The sequence below is a fragment of the Phyllobates terribilis genome, unplaced genomic scaffold (genome assembly GCF_046119375.1).
Source record: "Phyllobates terribilis strain yellow unplaced genomic scaffold, ASM4611937v1 Scaffold_5__5_contigs__length_657084704, whole genome shotgun sequence".
Classification (NCBI taxonomy): Eukaryota; Metazoa; Chordata; class Amphibia; order Anura; family Dendrobatidae; genus Phyllobates; species Phyllobates terribilis.
This window is the reverse complement of record NW_027362765.1, coordinates 396,334,796-396,362,000: the sequence shown is the minus strand read 5'-3', so window position 1 is coordinate 396,362,000 and position 27,205 is coordinate 396,334,796. Positions and strand designations below refer to the sequence as shown.

Sequence of the window (27,205 nt, the reverse complement as noted above, 5' to 3'; positions counted from 1 at the left end):
AATAAGTGCCGATATTTCAGACCTGTAAGAGGCCTAATCTGATAGGAAGACTCTAATATTAGGCTAGGTCTACACAAAGACTTTGATCACATGTAGTGTCAAGCAAAATGATCCTAGTATCTCATCCACATCGATACTCCATGGGAGTCGGACCTGGGCAGTGTGAACTTCTGTGGGCGGCATCCGTTACAGCTCTTGTAATTACTAGATCTCTGTGATGTCATGACATTGCCGGAGACCAGGTCACTTAATCACAAGAGGTGCCAAAAGTGCAGCTGCCACTGAAAACACCATCTGGATATCTGGTCACATGCTGCATAGACCACATTGTAGGCCACATTTGATTTGCTTGCAATCTATTAGCAAGTTTGTTGACTTTTTACAGCAAAATTCCATTTATAAAAGAGTCGCACAGCGCTAAGTCAAAATGTCACGCAAGGTATGGGAAAGACTAAGTGCAACACGAAGGGAAGAGGGGGAGGAAGCCCAAACACTAGGGAAAGGGGGAGTGGAGACCCCCTAGGCAGATCTAATATCACCCTGCCTACCCTATCTTCCCTATATAGGTTCCACACCTATCACCGAGCAGGAACCTAAGCCCTGAATGTCCCTAGAGCTTGGCCCAAGATAGGGAGGGGACAGGGTGAGCACAGGTCAGGCCCCACTACAAACTAAAGACAACAAGGTAGACAAACAAAGGGGGTACACTTAGCTTGAGCAGACACCAGAGAAATAATGCCAGCTGTCCTCCAAGGGCACCAGAGAAGAAACTAGTCGACTGCCAGTGCTCCAAGCCTACACAGAGGTGCATAGAACTATCACCGGCGACCCTCTGGAGAAAATGAGACTATTTAACTACCCAGCAAGGGTGTATCAATCAGCAGCAGAAGGTGAAGATCGCTGCTGGGTCCTAAAGGAAGAAGGTTAAAACTATACTACAGAGATGAGGTAATCAAGAAGGCGTCTGCAATGCCAAGTGCAGTGACCTTCTACAGCCGGCTCCAGAGCGACTGTCTGTCACACCTGACACACCCGTGACACAAAGTCACAAAGTCAAATTGTGCAGTTTTTTCAGTCATTTGACTTGAAGTTGCTATACGACCTTGGCCTAATACATTCCACATGTTTTCAGCAAATACAGATTAATTATACATAAAGAAAAGTTAGACAAGTTTCTAGTATACTTTCTATATTAATTCCTCATGGTTTTTAAGATCTCTGCTTTCAGCCATACTATAGAAACCGTCTTTCTTTACTTCCAGTGGATTAATACCTGTTCTTTTCACATGATGGACACATTGGTACGGCTCATACAGTTACAGTGTGGTTTTGTGTCTTGTAATGAGTGTACAACTTTGTATCCAACTGAAGTGAACAGTAAAAGTTTCCTTTGAATGACAGCAAGCAGGAATTGATACAGAATGTACAGTATATGAAAATTTAATAACTCATCTTATGGAAAAAAAATTAATGTATTTGCTATAACTAAAATACCATTTTAATAAGGGATGGAAGAGGTAAGGAGCATCTCAGAACTGCACAGCCACCTTAATAACTACTGTCACATAATAAGAATAACAAATCTGTCAGCAGAAACTTTTGGAATCAGAGAGGTTTTTGAGATCTGAAGAATATGTTTTCCCTAAATAGCACCCCCTGAAAAACTCCTTTTTCTAAACTTATACAACCCCAACCTCACCCCGTCCCACCGTCAACTCTTTAGCAAAGACTAAATTGTGTCGTTCCAATATTTTCATCCCTTTGTTATTATGGTAAGAATTTAGACAGTTGATCTGCTGACTGGATGACTTTATCTGCCTTTGTACTTAATAAATCAGTTTATTTAGTTGCTGCTTGCCAAATGTACCAGTCATTATCTTAACAGTTTAGTGAGAGGGATTTGGCAAAATGACATTGCTTCAGAGGAAAAAGCAAGTGATTAAACGAAAAATATTTGTCTTTTTACACATATGAATTCTAATTATGTTTTTCACAGTTGGAACATGTACCCATTATAGTTTTTGGGGTTGTTCACCTTTCCGTAGTTTTTAGAAATCGAGCGGTCCACAGAAGAAAATGGAGACGTGTCAGTTTTTTGATTAAACTTGCCAATGCAAGTCTCTGGACCCGTGAAAAGCGTGTATAGCACACAAATATCATCTGTGTGCTGTCAATTTTTAACATTGTAATTGGTAGAAGAAGTTTTGCAATTTTTTCTTTATCATATGAGAAAATCACTGATGAAACTCTGATGATAAAAAGTTAAACACCAATCTAACACTGATGAAAATCTGATCCGAAATTGATCTGTTTTTTTTGATGATGATGTCTGAATGAAGCCTAAGTCTTTAAGGCCATGTTCACCCTACTGGTTGATCTAGACGCGTGGCCACGAGTCTGCAGCTTTCTGCCAGCTGGTAGTTTTGCACCATGCAGAATTATGAAGATAGAAGTATTAGTTGTTACCAACATTTACAGTTATCACTTATTCACAGGATAGGTAATGACTTACGAATCTATGGGGGTTTGTGTAAAGTTGTCAAGAGCGGTAGTCATGACCAAGCTGCTGTCCGGTTACGCTCTGGCACTTTACAGGAAAACAGTGTCCCAGAGTGCTGTAGGGTGTGGGGTGCATCACACTCACTTGTAGACCGTAGACCTCCGCTGTCTCCGGGCCTCTGTCCTCAGGAGCCGCCGCACACGATCCAGGGGACACCACGTTCATTGTAACAAGCAAACGTTTACTGGTCAGTTCAAGTTCATCAGGTAGTAATAAGTGAGATAGGGCACAACACTTCATATTTCTTAGTTCCTTAGTACAACACATCTTCAGCCCTGACTATCCCTAAGTCCACTGACTCCTTCAGTCTCAAGAATTTCCTGTCCACTTCAGCAGTGCATCTGGGATCCACTACCTTCCATCAAACGGGTCCCCGTCCATCTTTCACTGTATGCCAGAGAACACGTTGTGCCCCTGCAGCCCCTATGCCAGACCTTGGGCTCCAGACGTGACAGGAGCATCCGCTCGGGATTCCAGTATGGCTTCCCACTGCTTTGAACGACTGGCCCTAGCAGCCCACTGTTCTTGAACTGGCCTTGTCACTACCAGGAAGTGTCTCCTGTTTACTAACACTAGTCCACATCCACTGTGGTCTCGTCCCAATCATTAACTGTGTCTTATACCTGTAACTTGAGCTAACTACAGTTACTATCCTATAACAGTGTGTACTAAGCCTACTCTTATCTTATGTCCTAGTCTATCTTAATCTATGCAGTCCTATGCTTACCCTATGCACATTCTGCTGCATTATACACTACTCACATTGTATGTTAACTCTTCACATTACTTAAATACTGCACATTACCATAATACAGTACATGGCAATTCACATGACATAATACATGTATGAAAACGCATGACACTATACACACTAAGCGATTGCTGTCTTCAAAGAGAGGAACCGGGCAATAAAGTCCACACCCTTACATTTGAACATTGGGATCCCCACCGATTCAAAAGACAGAGATAGCTGAGTACATCACATGCAGAGATCAGTGGGGGTCTCAACAGCAAAACTGCCACTGATGCGAATAATCCCCCCACATATCCTTTGGAAAGGTGACAACTTTAAATGCTGAACCTAACACTTTAACTGCAAATGAAGAAATTCATTAGATCAATCCCGTACATGTAATGTAATAAGCAATAGGAACCTGTTATAAAGGGATATAATTATTAGTTATTACCCTTCCATAAGATAGGTGATGACTGCTAAGTCAGTCAGGGTCACCACACTGAGGCTCTCATGTCCCTTTTTAGAACGGAGTAGTGGAGTTGCAATGCCGGTCCATTCACAGTGTATGGGACTGATGGAGATAGTCAAGTTGTTGGCTATCTTCACAAGTCCCATAGACTATGAATCGAGTGACAGAATGCAGTCAATTCCAATAGTAGTCTCACAATCTGAAGATCGATGGGGGTCCCAGCAGTCGGCCCTCCCACCAAAATAGCTGTTATCACCTATTTGTGTATCGGTCCTCCTGTCATGGTTATTAATTGATATCTATTTTTTCCAGGTGGAACCAGAGACACAAGCCCTGATCTTTTGGATGGATGAGATCAATTTTGTGCTTTCAGCGAATCTGCACGGAGGAGCTGTTGTGGCAAACTATCCATTTGATAAAACCAAGGACATTCGGAACAGAGGTTACCGCCGCATGACGAGCTATACAGCTACCCCTGATGACAAGCTGTTCAGATCGGTAATTAATCCAATGCTATTCACAAATGTTCTAGAAGCATCTGGATGACATGAGGCCCTGCTAAAAGCACATGCACATAATTATCCCCTCTAAATACCAACAGGAGCTGCAGTCAACTAATATTAAGATGTTTAAAAAAAAGTCCAAACTTACAGCGTCAGCCCTGATAGAGGGTTAAGAGGCTTACAATAAAAAGCTTTAAATAGGTTATTGTATTTTAAAGTGCTTGTCCACTTTGGATTACAGAGAAAGTGTCATTAGAAAATCACTTATTGTTTAACTCAAGTTTTTATGTTAAATATATATTTAAAAAATCTTGATAATTCTTTTTAATTTTCCTCATTGCTATTTCCATTTTAGTAAGCCAAATATTAGGCTGATACTTCCTGTTCTGTACAGAACATTTTTACAGCAGTCATCCCATTATCATTACACAACAGATAACACCTTTACAGTAGATTACACATAATCCACCAATGGCAATTAGTGATGTCACAGTTCACCTCCTCCTCCTGTACAATGACTGATAGCATCTCTATATACAGTAGATAACACAGGATCCACCATTCACTATAAATTATGTCACAGCTCATCTCCCCCTCCTGTACAAAGACAGTAAAATATATATATATATATATATATATATATATATATATATATATATATACAGTAGCTAACACAGGATCCACCATTCACAATAAGTGATGTCACAGCTCACCTCCTCCTCCTCCTGAACAATGACTGATAGCACCTCTATATACAGTAGACAACACAGGATTCACCATTCACAATAGATGATCAATAGATGATGTTACAGCTCACCTCCTCCTCCTGTACAATGAATGATAACACCTCTGTATACAGTAGATAACACAGGACCCACCCTTCACAATATGCAATGGTAACAGCTCACCTCCCTCCCTTTTCACAGTGACTTTTGCACAGATTACAGAGCATGTGTAACGTGGCGCGGGGCAGTAGCCATGGGCAAGGTACTCATCTCTTGTGCCCCGGCACGTTACATTGAGATGGGGGTCCTGGCTGGGTGTGTGGACTTGTCCTATGGGGGAGCTACACCCTTGCAGGCTGCACACAACCGATGACTTTGGTTCCCCAGGACCAGATGTTTAACAATTCAATGAGGGAGACCACCAGTCAAAAATAAACTTTTTACTAAACAACACCTTGTTGGTGATTATATACAGTAGATAGCGGGTGCATAACTTGATGAACGTTTCCTTCACAATACGGCGCATTTTCCACACACAGTTTCAATTCCTTCCTCTTTACTCGCTTGTTACCTTCACAATTTCCTCTCTACTTCACCACAGCCCAGCTCAGTATTACAGTCTAGTTCGCAAGATTCCTATTCTCAACCCGCGTTTCCTCGTCTTGTTTACCCTCTTGGGACTATATTGCCAGTATGGCCGAAACTTATCTTCTCTGTCCCTTACGCTGTGGAATCCAGACTGGAGCTCTCTCTGCGTCTCAGGTACTCTGTCCCATCTTGGCCTATTACCTCTTGGATTTATAAACTCTGGGCCGTACTACTAGGTGTCCTCTCCAGGGACCCGCCTCCGATTGATCACTGTTTTTCGGTCACTTCTCTCCTTTCTTCCACTAGGATCTCGCTATCGCCTGTCAGGGTCTTCTCTCACGTTAGGGACACCCACGTCATGCGTCAGTACTCAGATCAGACTTTAGGTCTGATTTCTACGCACACTGGGCCCTATCTGACGTTCTGACAGGAAACGGTCTCTGTCCCTTCAGCTTAGCCGCTCCCACTTTGGGCTAGTCCCAATCTTTAACTATAACTCTCCCTACCATTGGGCAGCACACTATACTAACATCATTAGTGCATTGCACAATTCACATTACACAATATAACATTACACTTGTTCTCCAAGGGGGAACGTGGGCAGTATGTCCATCTCCTTACACGTGACTGAAAAAACTCATCTTTAGGAGTCAAGTCAGTCTATGGCTGATATAACAGCAACTTTCCCTTGTAATTTATTTTTGGGGATTTTAAATGCAATAGGAAACTTTTGCACATAAGAAATGTTCCAAGATTCTTCAGGAACGCTGCCGGAAGCTGATGTCTGGCTATGCATCACGTCTGCAGCAAGTCATAACAGCCAGAGGGGTTCTACTAAGTACTTAAGATGCTTGTTATTAAAGGGTTGAAAATGTCTAAGACTGCAGTAGCATTTTGTGATGATTTTGGAGAAACCACTTGTTATATTATTTGTGTTCAAGTATTTACTGTTTTTCATTGGTTTATTGCAAACAGCATAAAGTTTGTAAATTTTGCTAATATACCTCATTTGCAATGGAATTTGAATAGTTTTGATTGCAACTGTATGATCTTGTTTATGGGCTTTGAATCAATCACTCATAGGCTGATATTTTGCAAAACTTACTTAGAAGTCAATAGCAAGAGCGCCACCATCTGCTTTTCTAAGTATAGTGATTGATCATTTTTGACATCTGGTTTGGAGTTATTTGGGGTTTTAGGCACATATGGTTTGGGGATTGACCTTAATGTACTCCTATTGTGTAGTGTGTGATACTACTAGGCACATATGGGGCTATGGTTGACCTGCTCACTATATTTCAAAGATTAAAGGGAACCTGTTACCAAGTTTTCCCCATATAAAGCAGGGCAGCACCTGTGAAACCTGTGTTACATCATTCTAGAATGCTGTATTTATGTCCCCAATGCGCTCTGCATAAAACAAAAAATAGCTTTTATATTACCCACAGACGAGGTGGTCCAGTCCAATGGGCGTCGCTGGTCTTGGTCCGGTGCCTCCTCTTTTCTTATGATCTTATGATCACCTCCTCCTTCTTTCTTCGTGTGGATGACGCTGTTATGCGCTGTGCAGAGGGACCCAGCAATACTGACACCAAACCAGCAAAGAAGCCGCCACAGAGCACTTGAGGGCCGGGAATACTCTTCACCCAGCTTGCAATAAATGGAAGGGGGACTTTGGCAGAGCCCTTCCTAGGCCCACTGTCGCCGGACACATGGTGTCTGGTGATGTGACTGGTGCCTAGTCAAGAACCAGGTGAGTATCTCTGCAAGAACCCCAGGAATTGTAACCAGAAGAGAAAATGAGAAAATCTCTGAAAAGTTAGAAAGACTAATCCTAGCACCACTCACCACTAAGCACATAGGGAACTTCAATAAACAGCAAAGGACTGAGCAAGGAGCAGGATTATATAGCCCGCCTAATGATAAGGTGTTGACTACCTCCCAATCATCCCCAGACAACCACTCCCTGCTAGCTTCAACAGCAGACTGGACAACATCCCACCACTGCTTAGTACCAGACAAAGCAGTGCCATGCGTTCTCACACATCCCACAACACCAGAACGCGACGCTCCACAAGAATGGGACAGTTTCCCTGCATGCATAGCAACTCCGTCTCCAGGGTCAGGACAATGGCGGCGCTTGCGACCGGAGTACCTTAGCACCAGATCTACTCCATTCCCAGGTGAGAGCACAGAACCACGATTCGTAACAGTACCCCTTTCAGACCTCCGGGCTCTCACCACCCACCTTGTCTGGAAACCTCTTATGTAACTCAGCGATAAGACGATTGCCATGTATATTACCTCTCGAGACCCAGGAACTCTCCTTAGGACCGTACCCCTTCCAATTAATCAAATACTGAATGGAGTTCCGAACTCTACAAGAGTCCACAATACTTTCTATCTCAAATTCTTCAGTATTTTCAACCAGAAGAGGAGGATCCTGGGTCACAAGCAGAATAACCACCTTCTTTAATAATGACTTGTGAAAAACATTAGGAACTCGCATAGAGGAAGGCAGACCTACCCGAAAAGCCACTTCATTGGCAACCTCGATGATGGGAAATGGGTCTATAAACCTGGGTGTGAGCTTAGGAGAAGTTACCTTAATCTTGAGATTCTTAGTAGACACCCAAACTCTGCCCCCCACTTTGAGTTTGCAAGTTTTGCTGACGACGCTTATTTGCCTGCCTCTTCATTCTCTCCCGTGCTTTCTTGAGATAGATACGAGCTTCCCACAAAACCTTCTGGAGGCAGTGGATAGTATCAGAGACCGCCAGAAGGACATCGTCCCCTCCCTCAAAACAAGAGGACCAAGGATGGAATGCTAAATTACAGAAGAAGGGAGTCATCCCCAAACCCTTGTGGTGTTTATTGTTTAGGGCTAACTCTGCCAAAGCTAAGTATGATCCCCAATCATGCGGAGTATGAGAGCAAAAACATCTTAGATAGGACTCAAGAAGAGAAAATGAGAAGGCCCCTGAAAAGATAGCAAGACTAATCCTAGCACCATAGCACCATTCACCACCGGACCTACTCCATTCCCAGGTGGGAGCACAGAACCACGATTCATAACAGACGCGTCCTACGTCATCCACATAGTGTCCTTGGCTTCACACTCCTGCGCAGGCATATTTCTCTCTGCCCTGCCAAGGGCAGAGCAAAGTACAGTAATGTGCATGGGTGGGGAAAGGTGGAAGCACATCGGCGCATGCACACTACAATACTCTACCCTCAGCAGGGCAGAGAAATGCGCCTGCGCAGGAGCGTGATGCCGAGGACACTGTGTGGTGACATAGGACACGTTATCCACACGAAGCAGGGAAGGAGGACGACGATTGTAAGAAGAAAGGAGGCGCCGGACTAAGACCAGCGACTCCCATTGGACCGGACCTCCCCGTAGGTGAGTATTATAAAAGCTATTTTTTGTTTTATGGAGTGCTCATTTGGGACATATACACAGCATTCTAGAATGATGTATATTACGGTGTACAAGTGCTGGCCCTTTAACCTGGTGACAGGTTCCCTTTAAACTAAGCTGTCTGAATAGTGGACTATGAATAAAGCAACTATATTGTATGAGTAGTGATTAGTAGTGATGGGCGAGCACTAAAATGCTCGGGTGCTCGATGCTCGGGTCGAGCACATTGGAATACTCGGGTGCTCGACCCAAGTAACGAGCCCAATGTAAGTCTATAGGAAACTCGAGCATTTTTCAGGTGGCTCCCCCCGGCTGTCTGCACAGGGCCTAAAAATTGCCCAAATCGATGGGAACAGTGCTCAAATGACATGGGAACAGCATGGGGACGACCCTTGGAAGCATTTCTGACTCCCAGGTCACTTCTGTCAACAACGTTGTCAGAGGTATTGCGCCACTTTTACGGACTCACAATAAAACATACAATAGCGAAACCAATATGGATTTTCCTGGGAAATATGTTAAGGAACATCCTTTACAGGGTAATGACTTGTATATAAGGCAAAATAAATAGCCAAAACCAAAAATACTCCTCCACACCTTGGGCTATGTTCAGACTTACCGTATTTGATGCGTTTTTGCACTTTTGCATTGCTTTCAACCGTGACAAATGCATTCACCAGGAAATGTAATTTTAACATTTTACAACCTTATCTGGCCATGTGGTGTGTGAGATATCATCAGACACATCGTGTTTCATTTATCAAGGAGGGACTCTGAAAGTCACAAAGCCTATTTTTATAGGGCCATCACGCGGCCTTTACTATTCTTAAAGGACCAGCAGTCGGCCCTCACTATTCTTAGAGAGCCATCAGCCGGCTATGTTTTATTGTTCCCATTACTAAAGAGTATGTCTCCTATAATGTTATTGCGTATGCAGTGAGTGGCAGGGCTGCCCAAACTTTGGACGCACCCCAATACCACTTTGAAAATTTGGACTCACCCCAAATACCCCTTTGAAGAGACTTAGAGGAGGGCCTCCTGAAAACAATGTTCCCATTATTAGGAAGTAGGTCTCCCATTGTGTTTGCCTATGCAGTGAATGCAAGGGTTGCCAAAAATTTGGAGGCACTCCAATGCCCCTTGGAAGAGACGTGGAGGTCAGAGGGCCTCCTGAAAACAATGTTCCCATTATTAGGAAGTGGGTCTCCCACAGTGTTGGCCTATGCAGTGAATGCCAGAATTGGCAAAAAATTGGAGGCACTCCAATGCCTCTTGGAAGAGACGTGGAGGTCAGAGGGCCTCCTGAAAACAATGTTCCCATTATTAGGAAGTGGGTCTCCCACAGTGTTGGCCTATGCAGTGAATGCAAGGGTTGCCAGAAATTTGGAGGCATTCCAATGCCCCTTGGAAGAGATGTGGAGGAGGGCCTCATAAAAAATTTTCCCATTAGAAAGGAGCGGGTCTCCTATACTTGGAATGCCCATGTACTTAGTGTATGGGCTGACAAACATTTACCCCTGGGGGTATACATGAACATACTGTCTAAAAAAAATTTTTTACGGGCATCATAAACACACTTTAAAAAAATTATGTGGGTGTTGCATCATGGACCACGGTCACCCTGGTGATATGGTGGTGGAGGATGAGGATGAGGAGAAGGAGGAGGACAAAAGCAAATAGCCAAAATCAGGAAGCGTATAACCATGTGTGCGTGTGAAGAGGTGTATGGGAATACACCTCCCAAAAAAAGACACTGGATTTGAGTTTGTTACGCTGCTATCATTCGGTGATGTTGAGAAGTCTGGCCCAATCCAGCCCTTGTTCATTTTTATAAGAGTCAGCCTGTCAGCATTTTCAGTTGACAGGCGGATGCGTTTGTCAGTTATAATTCCACCAGCGGCACTAAAAACCCGCTCTGATAAAACACTAACGGCAGGGCAGGTCAGGACCTTCAAGGCGTAGAGAGCCAGTTCATTCCACGTATCCAGCTTGGATACCCAATAATTATAAGGCACAGAGAAATCACGGAGGACGTTGGTACGGTTGGCAAGGTACTCCCTCAGCATCTTCCCAAACTTTGCACTCCTTGTGAGAGTACCCCCCGCCTCAGGGCCTGTGTGATGGGAGGGGCTGAGAAAATTCTCCCAGAACTTTGACAGTGTTCCCCTGCCTCTGCTGGATTGAAGTTGTGTCTCTCTCACCTGTACTCCTTGGTTGTCCAACGAACTGTGATCTCTGCCGCTAGCGTTTTCAGATGGGAATTTTTTTAATAGTTCCGCAACAAGGGCCTTCTGGTACCGCCCCATTTTTGTAGACCTGTTCACCTCAGGAATAAGAGATATAAAGTTCTCCTTGTAGAGAGGGTCTAGAAGTGTCACCAACCAGTAATGACTGTCACCCAAAATTTTGAGAACGCGAGGGTCATGTGAAAGGCAGCGTAACATAAACTCAGCCATGCGTGCCAGACTGCTAACAGGCAAGACTTCCGTGTCCTCATCAAGAGGACGACTGACCATACTCTCCTCCTCCTCTCTGTCCTCAGGCCATCCATGCTGAACAGACGGTATGACAGTTGTGCAGGTAGTACCATCTGTAGGGCATGAAACTAGCTCCTGTTCTCCCTCCTTCTCCTCCTCTACCTCATTGTCACCCAATCCACATTGGGATGAGATGAGGCTGTGTGGTTCCTGTATGGTTCCTTGCTCCATCTCATCGTGCTCCGCCTGCAATGCATCCTCTTTGATTGTGAGCGGAGAGCGTTTCAGAAGACAGAGAAGCGGGATGGTGACGCTAATTATGGCGTCATCACCGCTCACCATCTTGGTGGAGTCCTCAAAGTTTTGGGGGATGGGTACATATGTCTGACATCCATGTCCACTCCTGAGGTCTTATGTGTGGAGTCTGAACTGAATACCGACGGCCTTGTTGATGCTGGTATCAACAACTGCTCTCTTCTGCTCACAAATCCTTCCCAACATCTGCAGTGTAGAGTTTCAACTCGTGGGGACATGACACAGTGTGCCGTCAGCAAGATGTACCGTCCCTGCCCACAAGCTCTTGCCCACGTGTCCGTGGTTAGGTGGACTTTCACGGTAACTGCGCTGTTGAGGGCACGGCTAATGGTTTGGGACACGTGCTTGTGTAATACAGGGATGGCACACCGGTAGAAATAGTGACGGCTGGGGACCGAGTACCAAGGGACGGCCGCCGCCATCAGGTTGCAGAATGCTTCCGTCTCCACGAGCCTAAAAGGCAACATTTTGAGCGCAAGCAGTCGTGAAATGTGGGAATTTAGTAGTGTGGCCTGTGGGGTGTTGGCTGCGTATTTGCGCTTGCTTTCCAAGGACTGGGGTATGGACAACTGAACGCTGCGCTGGGACAAGGATGTGGACGTGCTTCCTGATGCTGCTACTTGAGAGTGTGCAACGACAGGTGCAGGGCAGGAGGCATCTTCGCATGCACCATGGACAGGGGATTGGCTTGCATGCACAACAGCAGAAGAAGCAGTGATGCCGCCCGCAGACACTGTTCCTGGACCCTGGGGTTCGGCCCACAAAGTCGGGTGCTTTGCTGCCATGTGCCTGATCATGCTGGTGGTGGTCAGCCTGCTAGTTTTGCCACCCCTGCTGATGCTGGCCTGGCAGGTGGTGCAAATGGCCTTTTTGGGGTTATCGGCAGAGTCTTTTAAAAACAACCAGACTCAGAAAGACCTAACAGTTGTACTGGCAACTTCCTTCGTGTTGGTGTTACGGGGAACGGTTGCCTGCCTTCTGTCTGCGGCCAACACACTGCTTCTTCCTGCCTGTTGGGGTGCTCTGCCTCCCTCCCCATGTGTGCTGCTGTCCTCGCTCTGCATGTCCTCCTGCCAGGTTGGGTCAGTTACTATATCATCCACCACCTCGTCTTCCACTTCCGCACCCTGGTCCTCCTCCTGACTTTCTGGCAATTGTGTCTCATCATCGTCCACCTCTTGTGACACTTTCCCATCGTCGCCTTCGTGTGACCGTGGCTGCTCAAATATTTGGGCATCGCTACATGAGATCTCCTCTAGCCCCACTTCAAGTGGACCGGGTGAGAGGCCCGAATCTATAAATGGAAAAGTGAACAGCTTTTTCCGAGTGTCCAAGTGTGGGGTCAGTTGTCTCCAGGCACTCGGCATGGTGGGAGGAAGGAGGATCAGGGCGAGGGAATATGCAGTCCAGACTCAAGGCTACTGAGACTTGACTGTGTGGAAGGGTGGTGGTAGTGATGGTGGCAAAGTGACTGGAAGCATTATCCGCTATCCAACCAACAACCTTTTGACACTTCTCTGGGTTCAATAGTGGTGTGCTGCGGTCCCCTAGAAATTGGGACAGGAAGGTCGGGCGAGAAGATGTGGGTGTTTGTTGTGACACAATTTCAGCTTGCCCACGGCCTCGGCCTCTGCATGCACCATCACCATGACGTCCAGTTCCCCGTCCCTTGCCACGTGCCTTGCCCATTTTAAATGGAGGACAATATCTTCCACGCTCACTACAAATGGCTGAATTTGGAGAGAAGTTATATGTAATCGAGAAACCACAGTTTTTAATACCTGGCCTGTAGGTAACTAATTTGAACAGCAAACCGGTGTCAAAAACTTTGTTGACACACTGAAAAAAAATTAGAATGGAGGCCAGAAATGGCAGAATTTTCAGAAAACGTATATGTGATCCGTGTGACGGACAAACCACAGTTTTAAATACCTGGCCTGTAGGTAACTATTTTGAACAGCAAACCGTGTCAAAAACTTTGCTGGCACACTGAAAAAAAATTAGAATGGAGGCCAGAAATGGCAGAATTTTCAGAAAACATATATATGATCCGTGTGACGGACAAACCACAGTTTTAAATACCTGGCCTGTAGGTAACTATTTTGAACATCAAACCGGTGTCAAAAACTTTGCTGACACACTGAAAAAAAATTTGAATGGAGGCCAGAAATGGCAGAATTTTCAGCGTAATTATATGTGATCTGTGTGACGGACAAACCACAGTTTTAAATAGCTGGATTTTTAGCGCTGTAATATGGAAAGGACCTGGCTGTATTCTGCAGTGCTAACAAGCAAATGGCGCTGAAAAACGGTGTTCTCTGGATTGCTTTTTAAGCAAATAATGAGGATTAAAATCTGAAAAAAATTATTCCTGGCCCCTGAGACCTGGGCCTATTTCTAGAAATATCTAACAGCTGCAGAAGACAAAACTGGAATGGAGCCTCTTGTGCTATATGCACTGCAGTCTGCTATATACACTGCCTGCCTGCCTATATACACTGCCTGCCTGATATCTCTGCAGATGGATTAGTCCTTAGAAGTTCAGTTTGTTGAGATGGATATGTGTCTCTAATATAGTCTTGTACACCTACACTAACTAGAAACAAGCAAATCTCTCCCTAGCTCAGCAGCACCTCTCCCTACACTGTCTGATTCCAGAGTGACTGTGACGAGCATGGCGGCGCCAGGTCTGATATAGACCTGAGGACGCTGTGCGGCCCTCCAATCACTGTAATGCCACAAACAACATGGCTGCGGCATTACAGTGAGTGGCTGGCAATCCCTGTATGTTGATTGGCTCTCTAAAGAGCGCCAAACATGCAGGGAGGGGACCCGAGCATCCACCCGAACATCTTGCAAGTACTCGGCGAGCTCCAAGAATCTCGAGTACTGAGATGCTCGGGCAAATACCGAGTACTTGCGAGTATGCTCGCTCATCACTAGTGATTAGTACATTTTTTTTGTCTCATTTTTTGGGAATGATCCATAAAAGATAAGGTGATCTCAAGGGGTCCCAACAACAACTCTCAGTGATCATCTGTAATCATCAGGGTAACCTAGCAGTAAGTGTTCAATTCTTCTACAGCACCACCACAAGAGAAATGGAGTATTGCATGGTGCATGTTCATCCAGAGAAAAGAGAGAGATGCTTTTTCTAACAATTCTCCACTATAGTTAATTAATGAAGGTTACAAATGTAACTCACAATATTTTTTTTTTTTAAAGCAAATGGCTTTAGTGAGAAAACGAATAAATGTTAATATATCGGATAAAACACTAATAAATATAAACAGTATAAAATAATAAAAAGGATTGACTGAACCTCAAGGGGAAAATAACGTAGTTATAGTTTTATCCGTACATTTAGAAGTGGAATAACCTAGGGACAGTAAAACGTTGAGATTGTGTAGTTGGTCTGTGGAAACATAGGCAGGAAATTATCATGACTGGTCTTTCTGCCACACGCATTTAGCGCCTTCCGTTTACCAGAAAGTCCACCCCAACTATGATAGATACGGCAAAAATTTTCTAGAATTTACAATACTTTCTGTTTGCTTCCTTTAAGCTCTGCCCAACTTTTTTTTATAAATGGCAAGAACAGAGGAAAATCAAACAAATATGCAAATTTTTGTGCAAATGGGGCAACGACAGAATTTTTTATTTTGTTTTCCGACACTATTGTGGCACACAGTCCTTATTAAATACCGCCCACAGTGTATACTGCTTATTTTTCAGGAGGAATAAATGTGCCCTTACATACTTTTATATTGTCAATTCTATTTATTTTGCTTATTGCGGAAGATTGAGATGGCCACATTGCCTTAAATGGGGACATCATGAGGGAATAAGCCCCTAATATATTACATGGTCAAGTCAGGTTATGAGGTAACTGACAATATTACTGGGAACTTTCAGAAGTGGTACAAATCTGGCCTTAACTGGTTTTTGAGCGGGAAATGGAGAACAGCTGATTGGTTCCGTAAGGGGGGGAGAGTGGGGGCATATGCCTATATAAGGTGACGGCTCCTGTCAGGAGGGGTCAGTTTTACCTCAAGAGCTGAAGAAGCCTGAAGACGGGATGGAGGAGCTCCTGAGCCGGCTGTTGGAGAAGGCGAGCGCTGGGGGAGGTCGGGACTGGCTTCTGCGGTGCCTGGAGGAAGATTCAGCGGCACAGGAAGAGGCTGTTGAGGGGGCGATTGAGGAGCCCGAAGATGGCGAGATACAGGACGGAGCGCCGGTTCCCCCTCGCAGTGCGAGACCCAGGAAGCTGCGACGCTGGTCCCCATCACCGCCGCCATCAGGAGGCAGGTGGAGCCAAGGCAGGAAGAGGCCGGCAGCATCGCTAAGCGGGGAGCCTGTCAGCAGGCTCTCGCGTAGTCCTACGAGGGGGCGTGGTTCTGTGAGCCAGCCGGCATCCAGGTCCCCGGAGCGCAGGATTGATGAAGACAGCGGTGCAGCGGTAGTGGTCACGACCGCTCCGTGGAGCCGGGGCGCCAGCTTGCAGCCGCAGCAAAAGAGCTGTCAGGCGGCTGCAGCTGTGTCCCAGGCCTGGAGCCCAGCGGTTGTGGCTAGTACCGGGATGGCCCCTTTCACTGAGACCGCTCAGGGGTCTGGTGGGAGAATAGAGAAGACATCAGTAACGCAAGGACAGATGCAGACATCTCCGGCACGATCTTCGGATGGTGAGATACTAATGCATAATGACAGTTTAATTGATAATGTTATTTCTAGCTCAGCCTCTCTTAAAGAGATAATTAACCCCTTAAGCCCCGCGGGTGGTTTGCACGTTAATGACCGGGCCAATTTTTACAATTCTGACCACTGTCACTTTATGAGGTAATTACTCTGGAACGCTTCAACGGATCCCCCTGATTCTGAGAATGTTTTTTCGTGACATATTGTACTTCATGATTGTGGAAAAATTTCTTCGATATCACTTGCGTTTATTTGTGAAAAAAACGGAAATTTGGTGAAAATTTTGAAAATTTTGCAATTTTCAGAATTTGAATTTTTAAGCCCTGAAATCAGAGCGATATATCACACAAAAGAGTTAATAAATAACATTTCCCACATGTCTACTTTACATCAGCACAATTTTGGAACCAAAATTTTTTTTTGTTAGGGAGCTATAAGGGTTAAAAGTTGACCAGCGATTTCTCATTTTTCCAACAAAATTTACAAAACCATTTTTTTAGGGACCACATCACATTTGAAGTCACTTTGAGAGGTCTGTATGACAGAAAATACCCAAAAGTGACACCATTCTAAAAACTGCACCCCTCAAGGTGCTCAAAACCACATTCAAGAACTTTATTAACCCTTCAGGTGCTTCACAGGAATTTTTTGAATGTGGAAGAAAAAAATGAACATTTAACTTTTTTCACAAAAATGTTACTTTAGACCCAATTTTTTTTATTTTCACAGGGGTAACAAGAAAAAATGGACCCCAAAATTTGTTGTGCAATTTCCCCTGGGCACGCAGATACCCAATATTTGGGGAAAAAACACTGTTTAGGTGCACGGCAGGGCTCGGAAGGGAAGGAGCGCCATTTGACTTTTTGATTGTAAAATTTGCTTGAATAATTAGCGGACGCCATGTTGTGTTTGGAGAGCCCATGTGTGCCCAAACTTTGGAGCTCCCCCACAAGTGACCCCATTTTGGAAACTAGACCCCCCAAGGCACCTTTCTAGATGCATAGTGAGCACTTGGAACCCCCAGGTGCTTCACAAATTGATTCGTAACAATGAAAAAGTGAAAAAAAAAAACACTTTTTCATTTTTATGAATCAATTTGTGAAGCACCTGAGGGTTCCAAGTGCTCACAATGCATCTAGATAGGTGCCTTGGGGGGTCTAGTTTCCAAAATGGGGTCACTTGTGGGGGAGCTCCAATGTTTGGGCACACAGCGGCTCTCCAAACGCAACATGGTGTCACTAACAATTTGAGCCGATTTTCCGTTAAATTTGTTAGAGGACACCATGTTGCATTTAGAGAGTCCCTGTGTGCCCAAACATTGGAGCTCCCCCACAAGTGACCCCATTTTGGAAACTAGACCCCCCAAGGCACCTATCTAGATGCATAGTGAGCACTTGGAACCCCCAGGTGCTTCACAAATTGATTCGTAACAATGAAAAAGTGAAAAAAAAAACACTTTTTCATTTTTATGAATCAATTTGTGAAGCACCTGAGGGTTCCAAGAGCTCACTATGCATCTAGATAGGTGCCTTGGGTGGTCTAGTTTCCAAAATGGGGTCACTTGTGGGGGAGCTCCAATATTTGGGCACACAGCGGCTCTCTAAATGCAACATGGTGTCCGCTAACAAATTTAACGCAAAATTGGCTCAAATTGTTAGCGACACCATGTTGCGTTTGGAGAGCCGCTGTGTGCCCAAACATTGGAGCTCCCACACAAGTGACCCCATTTTGGAAACTAGACCCCCCAAGGCACCTATCTAGATGCATCGTGAGCACTTGGAACCCCCAGGTGCTTCACAAATTGATTCGTAACAATGAAAAAGTGAAAAAAAAAAACACTTTTTCATTTTTATGAATCAATTTGTGAAGCACCTGAGGGTTCCAAGTGCTCACAATGCATCTAGATAGGTGCCTTGGGGGGTCTAGTTTCCAAAATGGGGTCACTTGTGGGGGAACTCCAATGTTTGGGCACACAGCGGCTCTCCAAACGCAACATGGTGTCACTAACAATTTGAGCCGATTTTCCGTTAAATTTGTTAGAGGACACCATGTTGCATTTATAGAGTCCCTGTGTGCCCAAACATTGGAGCTCCCCCACAAGTGACCCCATTTTGGAAACTAGACCCCCCAAGGCACCTATCTAGATGCATAGTGAGCACTTGGAACCCCCAGGTGCTTCACAAATTGATTCGTAACAATGAAAAAGTGAAAAAAAAAACACTTTTTCATTTTTATGAATCAATTTGTGAAGCACCTGAGGGTTCCAAGTGCTCACTATGTATCTAGATAGGTGCCTTGGGTGGTCTAGTTTCCAAAATGGGGTCACTTGTGGGGGAGCTCCAATATTTGGGCACACAGCGGCTCTCTAAATGCAACATGGTGTCCGATAACAAATTTAACGCAAAATTGGCTCAAATTGTTAGCGACACCATGTTGCGTTTGGAGAGCCGCTGTGTGCCCAAACATTGGAGCTCCCCCACAAGTGACCCCATTTTGGAAACTAGACCCCCCAAGACACCTATCTAGATGCATCGTGAGCACTTGGAACCCCCAGGTGCTTCACAAATTGATTCGTAACAATGAAAAAGTGAAAAAAAAAACACTTTTTCATTTTTATGAATCAATTTGTGAAGCACCTGGGGGTTCCAACTGCTCACTATGCATCTAGATAGGTGCCTTGGGGGGTCTAGTTTCCAAAATGGGGTCACTTGTGGGGGAGCTCCAATGTTTTGGCACACAGGGACTCTCTAAATGCAACATGGTATCCGCTAACAAATTGAATGGAAAATCGGCTCAAATTGTTAGCGGACACCACATTGCGTTTGGAGAGCCCCTCTGTGCCCAAACTTTGGAGCTCCCCCACAAGTGACCCCATTTTGGAAACTAGACCCCCCAAGGCACCTTTCTAGATGCATAGTGAGCACTTGGAACCCCCAGGTGCTTCACAAATTGATTCGTAATAATGAAAAAGTGAAAAAAAAAACACTTTTTCATTTTTACGAATCAATTTGTGAAGCACCTAGGGGTTCCAAGTGCTCACTATGCATCTAGATAGGTGCCTTGGGGGGTCTAGTTTCCAAAATGGGGTCACTTGTGGGGGAGCTCCAATGTTTGGGCACACAGGGACTCTCTAAATGCAACATGGTATCCGCTAACAAATTGAATGGAAAATCGGCTCAAATTGTTAGCGGACGCCACATTGCGTTTGGAGAGCCCCTCTGTGCCCAAACTTTGGAGCTCCCCCACAAGTGACCCCATTTTGGAAACTAGACCCCCCAAGGCACCTTTCTAGATGCATAGTGAGCACTTGGAACCCCCAGGTGCTTCACAAATTGATTCGTAACAATGAAAAAGTGAAAAAAAAAAACACTTTTTCATTTTTATGAATCAATTTGTGAAGCACCTGGGGTTCCAAGTGCTCACTATGCATCTAGATAGGTGCCTTGGGGGGTCTAGTTTCCAAAATGGGGTCACTTGTGGGGGAGCTCCAATGTTTGGGCACACAGGGACTCTCCAAATGCAACATGATATCCGCTAACAATTTGAGCCAACAATTTGTTAGCGGATATCATGTTGCATTTGGAGAGTCCCTGTGTGCCCAAACATTGGAGCTCCCCCACAAGTGACCCCATTTTGGAAACTAGACCCCCCAAGGCACCTATCTAGATTCATAGTGAGTACTTGGAACCCCAGGTGCTTCACAAATTGATTCATAAAAATGAAAAAGTGTTTTTTTTTTCACTTTTTCATTTTTACGAATCAATTTGTGAAGCACCTGGGGTTCCAAGTGCTCACTATGCATCTAGATAGGTGCCTTGGGGGGTCTAGTTTCCAAAATGGGGTCACTTGTGGGGGAGCTCCAATGTTTGGGCACACAGGGACTCTCCAAATGCAACATGATATCCGCTAACAATTTGAGCCAACAATTTGTTAGCGGATATCATGTTGCATTTTGAGAGTCCCTGTGTGCCCAAACACTGGAGCTCCCCCACAAGTGACCCCATTTTGGAAAGTAGACCCCCCAAGGCACCTATCTAGATTCATAGTGAGCACTTGGAACCCCAGGTGCTTCACAAATTGATTCATAAAAATGAAAAAGTATTTTTTTTTTCACTTTTTCATTTTTACGAATCAATTTGTGAAGCACCTGGGGGTTCCAAGTGCTCACTATGCATCTAGAAAGGTGCCTTGGGGGGTCTAGTTTTCAAAATGGGGTCACTTGTGGGGGAGCTCCAAAGTTTGGGCACAGAGGGGCTCTCCAAACGCAATGTGGTGTCCGCTAACAATTTGAGCCGATTTTCCATTCAATTTGTTAGCGGATACCATGTTGCATTTAGAGAGTCCCTGCGTGCCCAAACATTGGAGCTCCCCCACAAGTGACCCCATTTTGGAAACTAGACCCCCCAAGGCACCTATCTAGATTCATAGTGAGCACTTGGAACCCCAGGTGCTTCACAAATTGATTCATAAAAATGAAAAAGTGTTTTTTTTTTCACTTTTTCATTTTTACAAATCAATTTGTGAAGCACCTGGGGGTTCCAAGTGCTCACTATGCATCTAGATAGGTGCCTTGGGGGGTCTAGTTTCCAAAATGGGGTCACTTGTGGGGGAGCTCCAATGTTTGGGCACACAGGGGCTCTCCAAACGCAACATGGCGTCCGCTAACAATTTGAGCCGATTTTCCATTCAATTTGTTAGCGGACACCATGTCGTGTTTGGAGAGCCCGTGATGTGCCTAAACAGTGGAGCTCCCCCACAAGTGTCCCCATTTTGGAAACTATACCCCTCAAGGATTTTATTAAGGTGTATAGTGAACATTTTGAACCCAGAGGTACGGCACATTATTTGTTTACATTAGGTCATCATATTGAATAAGTTGTCATTATTCTTGAGCGCAAGTGCTCGCTACTTGAGTTCGCATCGGGTACTCAGGTATGCACCATGTACAGCGTGTGCTCGAGTGACATGCTCGAGTGCCTGCTCCGCATGTTTCACGGTTATTAGACACCCAAAAAAAAACATGCGGGGATCGCTCGTGCATGGCAGGCAATCCCCGTAAAGTTTTTTGGCCGCGAAGCATATGGGGCAGAGACTCGAGCATGTCACTCAAATACCCACGATACTCAATGCATACCAGAGCACCCGATGCAAACTCAAGTAGTGAGCACTTGCTCTCAACACTAGTCGCCATATCGTCATCTTTTTTTCTTACTTTTGAAAAAAATCCCAACCCCAGCCCTAACCCTAGCACAACCCTAGCCCCAGCACAACCCTAGCCCCAGCACAACCCTAGCCCCAGCACAACCCTAGCCCCAGCACAACCCTAGCCCCAGCACAACCCTAGCCCCAAACCCAGCCCTAACCCTAGCCCAATCCTAACCCAAGAGTTTATTTTTGACGCCGTTCCTTGTGCGGTATAAGTGATTAGACGACTTTATTCTTCGGGTCGGTGTGATTACAGCAATGCCAGAATCATATGGGGTTTTTATGACTGACAGCTGTCACACACTAAAAGACGCATTTTTTGTAAAATCTAATTTTTGCATCGCCATATTTTGAGAGCTATAATTTTTCAAGATTTTGGCAGACAGTCATGTGATGGCTCGTTTTTTGCGGGATGACTTGACGTTGTTATTGGTGCCATTTTCAGGCACGTGACATTTTTTGATCGCTTTCTATTCCGATTTTTGGGAGGCAGAATAAACAAAAACCAACAATTCAGGAATTGTTTTTTTTTTTTTTTTTTTATTCTGTTCCGCGTGTGGTAAAATTGATGAGGTAGCTTTATTCTTCGTGTCAGTACGTTTACAGCGGTACCACATTTGTATCATTTTTCTATGTTTTGGCGCTTATACACAATAAAAGCTATTTTATAGAAAAAAATATTTTTTAGTATCGCTTTATTCTGAGAGCTATAACTTTTTTATTTTTCGGCTGATGGAGCTATATGGTGGCTTGTTTTTTGCGGGACGAGATGACGTTTTCAGCTGTATCATTTTTATTTATATGCGTCATTTTGATCGCGTGTTATTCCACTTTTTGTTTGGCGGTATGGTGATAAAGCATTGTTTTTTGCTTCGTTTTTTTTTTTTTTTTTTTACCGTGTTCACTGAAGGGGTTAGCTAGTGGGACAGTTTTATAGGTCAGGTTGTTCCGGACGCGGCGATACCAAATATGTGTACTTTTATTGTTTTTTTTTTATTTTTTTTCTAATAATATTTATTGATGGGTACATTATATTTTTATTTTTGGTGTATTATTTTTTTTATTTTTTTATAATATTTTTGCACATTTTTTTTTTTTTTTTTTTCCACTTTCACACAGTTTATACACTTTATTACTTTGTCCCACTCTGGGACTTTCACTTTTTTTTTTCTGATCGCCTGCATGGCACAGGAATGGAGCACCATACCTATGTCATGAAGGCTGTCAGAAGTGCACAGTGTGAAGATTGCTTGGAGATGCACTGCGCATGTCCAAGCAATCTTCCTGCTCTCTGGTGACCCGGATGTTGTCATGACGACATCGGGTCGTCATGGCAACACCCGGGAAGCCTTTGCAGACTGCGCTGGAAGCCGGAAGAGGAGGTGAGTATCGCCGATCACCTCCCCTTGCCCCCGCAATGCCGCTATCGACTTCGATCGCAGCATCGCGGGGGTTAATGTGCTGGGAGCGGTGCAGAACCGCTCCCTGCACATAGTACCGGGTGTCAGCTGTGACAATCAGCTGACACCCGGCGGCGATCGCGCCCGCACAGCCTGTGTGCGCGCGCGATCGCCATGACGTACTAATACGGGTCTGGGTATTAAGTCCCAGGGCACAGACGCGTATTAGTACGTCAGATGTCAGTAAGGGGTTAATATTGCTGTGCAGGATGCCCTTAGGGGATTTTCTAAGTTTGATATGGGGTCCTCCCTTAAGGTTTCTCAGAGGCCTCATGTACCTGCAGCTTGCTTCAAGGAAGCATTGTCCTGCGAGGTTTCCCCTTTGGGTTTTCACTTGTCTGCGTCGGTGAAAGAAAGGATCTGGGCTGGGGAGTATTTGGATGTTTTTTCCCTGCTTCCCGGTAAAGATGCTTTTCGGACCGATAAATCGGATGAGGAAAAAAAGAAAATTTTTAAATCTTTTCATTCGTGGCTACAGGCCTTCTTAATTTATGCGGCCGTGTTGGGGGAGAAATCCGCGTCTCTTTGCTGTGGACTCCTTCAACATATAGATAATGTATTGGAGGCTTACCGCCATTTTGGCGGTACTGCTTGGCTGCTGTATGATGAAGCCTTTAGGCAAAAATTGTCTGTTCACCCTTCATTAAAATGGGGGGTTAAAGACGTAGGCCTATGGCTACAAATGATGGTCCCACAGAGGCAACCTAATATTCTTAAAAACCCGGTTTCTCAACAGATTCGGAAAGGGTTATGTTTCGCGTTTAATGAGTCCTCCTGCAGATGGCTGCACAATTGTCGTTATAAGCATGAGTGTTCCATTTGCGGGGGGGCTCACCCAATGAATAAATGCTTCAAGAAATTTACTCAGTCGCCTCAAAGGGCTATTGCAAAAGAGCCATTTCTTAATGGCAAAGACACCGGTGAAGGTGGTAGAAATGCTACCGTTTCTAAACAAATATCACGACAGGGAGAAATCCCTGCTACTGTTTAAAGGTTTCACAGAGGGTTTTTTTGTACCTAGTTTTGAAGGGTCTGGTTGCAAGGTAATTGAGAATTTACCTTCAGCCAGGCGTTTTCCTGAGGTAGTGAGAGAGAAAATTGTTAAGGAAATTCAGCTCGGTAGGTGTTCTGGTCCATTCATTGATCCCCCTTTTTTGAATTTTAGGATTTCCCCATTAGGGGTTGTTCCAAAAAAAGAGCGGGGTTCCTATCGCCTTATACATCATTTATCTTTCCCTTCCGGCGATTCATTGAACGACCAGGTGGATAAGACTAAAGCATCTGTCCATTATGCCTCATTTGACATGGCCGTAGATTTATTACGGAATGTCGGCGGCAATGCCATGCTAGCTAAGACGGATATTCAAGCCGCTTTTCGCCTGCTTCCTGTTCATCCGTCTGGTTATTGTTGATTGGGTTTTGTTTTTGAGGGATTTTATTTTTTTGACCGATGTCTCCCAATGGGTTTTTCGTTATCCTGTTTTTATTTTGAAATGTTTTTTTCCTTTTTGCAATGGTGTCTTCAATCTATTTTTCCACAAGGACATGTGTTACATTATTTAGATGATTTTTTATTCTTAGGCCCCTCTGGTTCTGACATTTGTTCTCAATTGTTGACACGTTTTTTATCCATTATGGCTATTTTTGGGGTCCCCATTGCCGCAGATAAGACGGTTTTTCCTTGTACGAAACTGGAATTTTTAGGGATAGAGTTAGATTCCAATGAAATGGTATGTAGGCTGCCATTGGATAAAGTAATTAAGCTGAAATCACTAGTCTACCTTTTTCTGCGACGGGACACTGCTTCTTTGAGAGATTTTCAATCTTTATTAGGAGCATTAAATTTTGCTTTGCGCATAATACCTGTTGGGAGAATTTTTTTGAGGCGTTTGTACGATGCTATCAAAGGCCACACCTCCCCGACGTCCTTGATTATTATTTCTCCTGATCTGAAGGAGGATTTATGGGTGTGGGCCCGGTTTTTGGATGAGTATAATGGTGTGTCTTGCTGGCAGTCAGAATTTCAATCAGCGGATAAACTGCAATTGTTTTGTGCAGCTAGTCTTTCCGGTTTTGGGGGATTTTTCCGCGGTGCATGGATTTCAGAGCTTTGCCCGGGTTTTTTCTGCGGTAAGGATTTTACTATATCATTTTTTGAAGTCTTTGCAGTTTTTGCTATTTTTTCCATTTGGAGTTCTCGTCTCGATAATTGTAGAATTTTGTTGCGCTCCAGATCTCCGGGTCTTTGTTTTTCACTTAACACTATGTCTTCTAGAAACGGGTTGATCTCTAAAATTTTGAGGCATTTGATGTTATTATTACTTCAGCACAACATTTGGCTTAAAGCCTGCGTTTCTACAGAATATAGTAATGTAATGGCGGATCTTCTGTCTCAGCAGCGGGTGGAAGAATTCCTTGCGCGGTATCCAGAGGCAGAAGCGGACAGAACGAGGCTTCCCACGTCTCTGTGGGATCTGGTTTAATTCATGTTCCTAAATACATTATTCATTCCTTAGCTCCGCGCACATGGGCTGGTTATACATGCGCGTGGGAGCGATGGCGGGGATTTTGTCAAGTTAATGGCTTTGATCCTCATGCATGTTTTGCTACTTCAGCCTTGTCATTTTTAGACATGTTAGTGAATGAAGGGTTGTCTCACTCAGCTTTGGCAAAAAGTATAGCAGGGATATAATTTTTCTTAAAGTTATATGGGTCAGCTCCCTTGTCGTCATTATTTGTAGTAAAGCAATTTTTAAAGGGTTTTAAGCGTAATTCTTTTTCTGCAGATACCAGACGACCAGTTACGATTGAACTTTTGTCCAAATTGTGTTCAGTGGTTTCTGAGGTTTGTTTCAACCTTTTTGAAGCAACTCTTTTTAGGGCCATTTTTATTACTTTATTTTTTTCAGCAATGAGGACGGGGGAGTTATTGTCAGATAATGGGCTTCGGCCTACGGGGCTTCTGTTTTCTGACGTTTCAGTACTACAGCACAGTATGGTCCTTTTCTTGAGGAGGTCTAAGACAGATCAGTTGGGCAGGGGCACTAAAATCATAGTAAGGGCAATCAGCGATTCTCCCTTATGCCCTGTGTCTAACATGAGACGATGGCTGTCAATTCGCCCCCTTGGTTTTTCCCTTCTATTCATTCATAAAAATGGTAGCCCAGTAACTAAATTCCAATTTTCTTTCATATTGAGGAAATGCTTGGGCGATCTGAAACTGGGGAATTTACATATTACAGGTCATTCGTTTAGGATAGGGGCAGCAACTATGGCTGCCCAAGCTGGCCTAGATGAGAATTTGATTAAGCAATTAGGGAGGTGGAAGTCAAATCGATACCAGTTGTATGTTCGCCCTGACTTGTTATTTACATGTTGATTCTTTTTATTTTGTAGGGCCCAGATGTATATGGATTATTGGGCACTCTTATGTTTATTGGGCGCAGAGAAGGGCGAGTAAAAGAAATTATTCTGAAAATTTATCGTTCAGTTCATCCGAATTTCAAATCTTCTGGCATGGTATCCGTGGTATGCGTTGGTCACAGTTGAAGAAAGTATTATTAGATTTATCTTTGCGTTATCCTATACCTGATTTTTTAATTTTACATTTATTGGGTAATGATATTGGCAAGTTTCGGTCTTCTGATCTGCTCTGGCAAGTCAAACAGGATCTTCTTTGGATTACCAGTTTTTTTCCTGCTGCTACGATTGCCTTTTCGGAGATAATATCCCGCCTTCGTTGGAAATCGGATGGGGTATTTTTTCTTGAAAAGATCAAGCGTAAAGTGAATAGAGATCTTTCCAAATTTTTGCCAAGCCTCAACGGTTTTTGCTATAGGCACAGAGAGTTGGAGGGATATGTAGTGGGGATGTATAGTAGAGATTCCGTTCATCTTTCTGATGTCGGTTATGACATTTTGAATTTAGACTTTCAGACTATGATTGAGCATTGGTCGGGTGGCTTTGTGGGGGGGGCCTCTGCTTTTTAAGCAGAGTCCTGGTGGATGGGTCACCCAGATACTTGGGTGGATCCGTATGGAGATAATTATTA

The 27,205-nt window shown here is 44.3% G+C and overlaps 1 protein-coding gene across 1 annotated transcript in view; it reads left to right on the top strand.

Annotated features, from left to right (window-relative positions):
- The window catches only part of CPN1 (carboxypeptidase N subunit 1), an 81,146-nt gene that overhangs the window by 25,414 nt on the left and 28,527 nt on the right, over positions 1–27,205 (top strand). Inside the window, exon 4 of the mRNA XM_073685028.1 lies at positions 4,078–4,263. Within this exon, the coding sequence (XP_073541129.1) occupies positions 4,078–4,263 (186 nt within the window). The remainder of the gene's footprint in view (positions 1–4,077; positions 4,264–27,205) is intronic.